We start from the raw sequence: 5,109 nt of genomic DNA on the forward strand, positions 1-5,109 counted from the left end.
TCGGGCGCAGCTGCAGGTACTCCTGGGGCCCCGGGGTCGCGGGCGCGGCGGGCAGGTCTGCGGCCGCACGTCGGGGGTTGCCTGGCCGCGTGGAGTTTCCCCGTTTGGGGTTTCTCCTGCCGGGCTCCGTTTGCAGCTCGGGCCGGTGCGGCACGTCACTTTCTGTTGAGATCTATTCAGCGTCCGTCTGATTAGGTAATAGCAGGAGGTTTCTGGGTCTCGTGGCCTTTACAGAAACAGCTTGGTTGTGGCCAGATTCCATTGCCTGGAGAGGGGCGTGCTCCTACTCGTGTCCAGTACTCTTTACAGATCCTTAACCCGGGTTGTCGGGTCTGGAGCAGGGCACAGGCGGTGCCGGGCCGGAGAAGGCTGCACCGGATTTGTGATGTTGGGAGTCCAGTTCTTTGATGGTTGTGTCGTCATCGTATACTAACACTTGAACAGAAACTTCCCAGACTTAGCGTTGCAAACCTTTTATGTTGCCTCTAACACTCCTTATTTATTGTATATTGCATAATTTTTTGTTTGGGGGCTTTTAAGGAATTGTTTTTTATTGTGGCCAGTAAATCGCAATTTATTACCTTTTTATACACAATTTCTCTAAGCTTCATGAAGTCAGGATGTATTTTAAATAGCTTCATTCCAACACATAGGAATTCCAACACATTGTTGGGAGCCAAATATTAAAGCCAAATGTTAGAACGAAATTCAACTATTAATTATTATAACTTTCTTCTTTCCTTAAAGGGGAATGCAAGCAGACAGATCCTGATGACCCAATAGATAAGCTGCTGTTGGCAAATTGGGGACTTCCTAAAGCGGTATTAGAGAAATACCACAGTTTTGGTGTAAAGAAGATGTTTGAATGGCAGGCAGAGTGCCTTTTGTTGGGACAAGTTCTGGAAGGAAAGAATTTAGTTTATTCAGGTATTCAAATTTATGCAAACTAACCTCTCTACTGTTTTAAAGTTATGAGTGTAAAGAATATTCTGTAATAGTTACAATTTTTTGTTATTTTTTAAAAAGGTGAATGAGACAGTGCTTTATAACTAGAAAAAGTCTCAAAATACATGAATTTAAGTTACAGAAGTTCTATTATAGGGCTAGGAGAAGAAAAAAGAAAGCAAGAACAATTACAGTTTAAAGAGTGAGCAATTCTGCCTGCAATTCTGCTCAACCGACATGTCCTAGAGCGAGTGTGCGATGGGAGGCATAAATTGCTTTTCCCCGTGATTGCAAGTTGCATTTCAGGACATGAATATAGGCTTATAAACTGACCTGTTTGGATAGGCTTGTACATAAAATAAGTGTGATATATTTTATAGATACAAAATCATGTGTATACACTTTATATAGGATGTTTGTATGGGTTTTCAAGGGCAACTTTGGCATACACAATTTTAACCTGTGCTTACTCCACTTACATTAGAATCTAGTTATTTGGTTAGATGGAGTTCTTTGATGTTAGTTTTCTCTGAAAGTTTGAATCACCCAGATTTTTCATTATGGCTGCAAAAAAAGAATTAGAGAATCAGTTTATCAGTAGATATAAATTCAGGCTATAAATGAGACTAATCAGGGTTGAAAACCTTCACTAGTTGTGTAACCTCAAAATACATAGAGAAAATATTTGAATAAATATGTGTTTGGGAGAGTCTGTGTGATTTGGTAGTATTTAGGAGGATTAAATTATTTTATATGCTAAGAGCTTAGAACAGTTTATGGCAAAATAAAGTATTTGTAAATGCTAACTAGTGTTAGCAGCAGTGATAGAATTGCCTTACTATTTCATTGCTTAAACAAAAACTTGGTGGGGGACTAGCAGATGGCATAGCAGTTCCGTTGCTGGACTTTCACATGGCTGACGGTTCGAGTCCTGGACCCGGTGGGTTGAAAATCACGTTGGGCGCATGTGCCTGCTGGCCCAAGATCCCAGGAAGAGAATGGAGGAGAAGGGAATTGCAGTGTAGCCATCTTAATCCACCCCCCCTAGTCCCAGGTGTGATTACTCACTTTACCTCTCACTGTGTCTGTCAGCCTCTCTCTCCAGTGAGCCCTAAGGCAAAAAACCTCTAAAAACTCTAAAAAACAAAAACTTGGGTGTCATTCATAACTCTGGCCACCAACTCACATACTAATTACTGAGTCCTATATCTATTATCTCAAATATCTCTTGATTCTGACTACTACATTTTTTAAGAGATTTTTTTTTTAATGTGTACATGCACTTGCTGGAGAGACAGAGACAGAAAGTGAGAAATCAGCTCCCCCCACCCCGGGGGATGGCCACACCACCATCCCAGGTCTGGGACTTGAACCATGGCCAACTACGTGGGAGTCCAGCGATATAATCATTATTCCATCAGTTGCTCCCATGTGCCCCTTGCTTTCTTATCTCTTCTTTCACTGTGCTGGAGGCTAGAGGTTATACCCCAGGCTTACTAATTACTTCCTGTGATCTGAAATGCCAGGCTTTCCTCTAGGCCTTTGCATAAGCTGTTTCTCATGCTTGGCATTCTATTCTTCTATCCTTCCCTTTTTTCTCAAAATTTGTTTCCTTTCCACTTTCTACAGCTCTTCTCCCTCCCCAGTCACTTTTGAAAGTCATCCCTTTCCTCAAATTAGGGCTTTGAACCATTCAGCTCTGAAAGGGTCTCTAGGTTCTAAGCTACTACTCAGTGACAGCCATCCTATCCTTTATTGCTGATTAAAGATTTGTTTACTCTCTTAAGAGGCAACTGCCCCATCCTTTTGCCCCAGGCAGGCCTCCTCCTGTGAGACCTTCCCTAACTCCCTCTTCCTTCACTTATTCAAATAGTGTTGCACTGATCCTGGCTAGTTCTTTCCTGCTCTAACTCTATCCCTGGGGAGTCTCAGCGGTTTCTCCCTGGGAACTGCCCTGGATCATTAGAGCAGAGTTAACCAGTCTTGCTTTTCTTTGAGGAGCTCCGCATGACTATGGAAGCCATCACGCTTTTATTTAATGTGCATGATTCCCCTGTTGGTGTGTTAGCTAGAGCTCGCTGGGCTGCAGTCCTTGGGGAAGGGCTGCTAGGAGCCTGACCGGGGTCAATGTTTGCTGAGCACGCTGAACCGTTTCTCTGCCAGAGCCAGTGGGGCTCAGTTACGGAAATGAGCAGTGTATGGCTCCCTCTGCCACCGTGAGCTCTTTGATGATAGTAGACTGAGGAATCAGAATACCACTTACTAAGGGACATTCCTTGAACCTGGCAGTTAGTAGGTTATCCTCTTTAATTCTTTTTTGTTTGTTTTTAAAAAAAATCTTTGTTTTAATTACATAAACAATATGAAATTGTTGTATAAAATTAAAAAAAATAGAAGTGTATAAACTCACCTGTAGTTAAAACAAACTATAGATTCGTTTACTATATTTTCAGTGTGAGACTGTTTAGAAAGCTAGGTTAAAGTCAGGGATTTCAGGGTGTAGAGGTTTCAAGTGTTGAATGGGACCTTAATGTTAGCTTAGCCCTAGGCTCTGGAGAACTAGATAGGACTTAAAATATTTGCTAATGCAGTGTATCATATGTTATTTCTTTTTGTTATAACCTCGTGAAATAATCTTTTTTCTTTCTTTCTTTCCTTTTATTTTTTTTAAGCTCCTACAAGTGCTGGGAAGACTCTCGTTGCAGAGTTACTTATTTTAAAGAGAGTTTTGGAAATGCGGAAGAAAGCTTTGTTTATTCTTCCTTTTGTTTCCGTGGCTAAAGAGAAGAAATATTATCTCCAGGTAATGTTTTTGTACTAAGCTTGATAGAAAGGCCCACTGTTGGCAGCCTTGACTTTATTCATTTGATATAGAATTATATAAGCAAGTAAAAAATAGTTTCTTTTATCGCATCTTATGTAATGTTTAAAGTTGACCAACAAAAGTGTTAAAAGTTTAAACAGTGAAACTCTTATTTTTAGTTTATTTAATTAAGTAATTTATTTTTTGGAGAGTTTTTTTTTTTTTTTTTTTTTTTTTTTTTTTTTTTTTTTTTTTTTTTTTTTTGGGGGCCCCCCCCCCCCTTAAGAAATAGGGTGCCTGCGCTCGCCAGAAAGACAGAGAGAAACAGAGAGACAGAAAGCGAGAAATCACACCCTAGGGGGGATGGCCATGCCGAAATCCCTTCTCCTCCGTTCTCCTCTCAGGATCTCGGGCATGCACGCACATGCGTCTGGCATGAGTTTAAGCCACTGGGTCCAGGACTCAAACCGCGGTCAACTACATGAGAGTCCAGCGACATAGCCATTACACCAACCCAAAACTCTTATTATTGTGTAGAGAAGTAAGAGTCATCTATTTGTGTTTGGTTGTATGTGCATAAAGAAGGATGGGAGGATGCCTATGATGGGGGAGCAAAGTAGGAGGCAAAACTGGGCAGATGGAGGCTAAAGGGGAGATTTTTTTCACATTTGTAATTTTCAATTTCTGAACCAAATGAATATAATAAAACTTTTATAAAGAAAAAATTCTAAAAGAAAGAAAAGAAATAAGGGTTGGGAGCCAGCAGATGGTATGGTGGTTAAGGTGCTGGACTCCCACATTGTTGAATGCATTTCAAGTCCCAGACCTGGTGACTTGCTTTCTCACTTTCCCTCTTTCTCTGTCTCTCTTTGGTGAGCAAATAAAAAAAAAAGCAATAATCAAATTATAATAAATCTTTTTTTTTTGAGAGATTTTCACTATAGGGCACGTGCACTCGCCAGACAGAGAGAGAGACATTAGAGACAGAAAGCGAGAAATCACCCCCCAGGGGGAATGGTCACGCCACAATCCCTTCTCTTCCATTCTCTTCTCGGGATCTTGGGCACGCACGCACACGCGCCCGGTGTGAGTTTTAAGCCACCGGGTCCGGGATGCGAACCGCGGTCGACTACATGGGAGTCCAGCGACATAGCCATTACGCTAACTGCTGGTTCCCAATAATTCTTTTTTTAAAAAGAATTATTAAGAGTCATCAAGTTGAAAGAGTAATTGATGAAATTTATATAAAAATGTGTAAACTTTTCTTTGAAAAGTGAGTGGAATACTTCAGTTACGACACAAATGTACAAATTAAGGATCAGCATTTTAACTGAACAGTAGGGCTAGACTAGAACATGGGA

The 5,109-nt window shown here is 41.0% G+C and overlaps 1 protein-coding gene across 1 annotated transcript in view; it reads left to right on the top strand.

The window, feature by feature from the left end:
- Nucleotides 1-5,109, top strand: part of POLQ (DNA polymerase theta) — a 105,866-nt gene that overhangs the window by 993 nt on the left and 99,764 nt on the right. The window contains exons 2-4 of the mRNA XM_027771126.1: nt 11-145; nt 748-927; nt 3,618-3,748. Of these exons, the coding sequence (XP_027626927.1) occupies nt 11-145; nt 748-927; nt 3,618-3,748 (446 nt within the window). The remainder of the gene's footprint in view (nt 1-10; nt 146-747; nt 928-3,617; nt 3,749-5,109) is intronic.

This window comes from Tupaia chinensis, unplaced genomic scaffold (genome assembly GCF_000334495.1).
Source record: "Tupaia chinensis unplaced genomic scaffold, TupChi_1.0 Scaffold000185_1, whole genome shotgun sequence".
Lineage (NCBI taxonomy): Eukaryota > Metazoa > Chordata > Mammalia > Scandentia > Tupaiidae > Tupaia > Tupaia belangeri.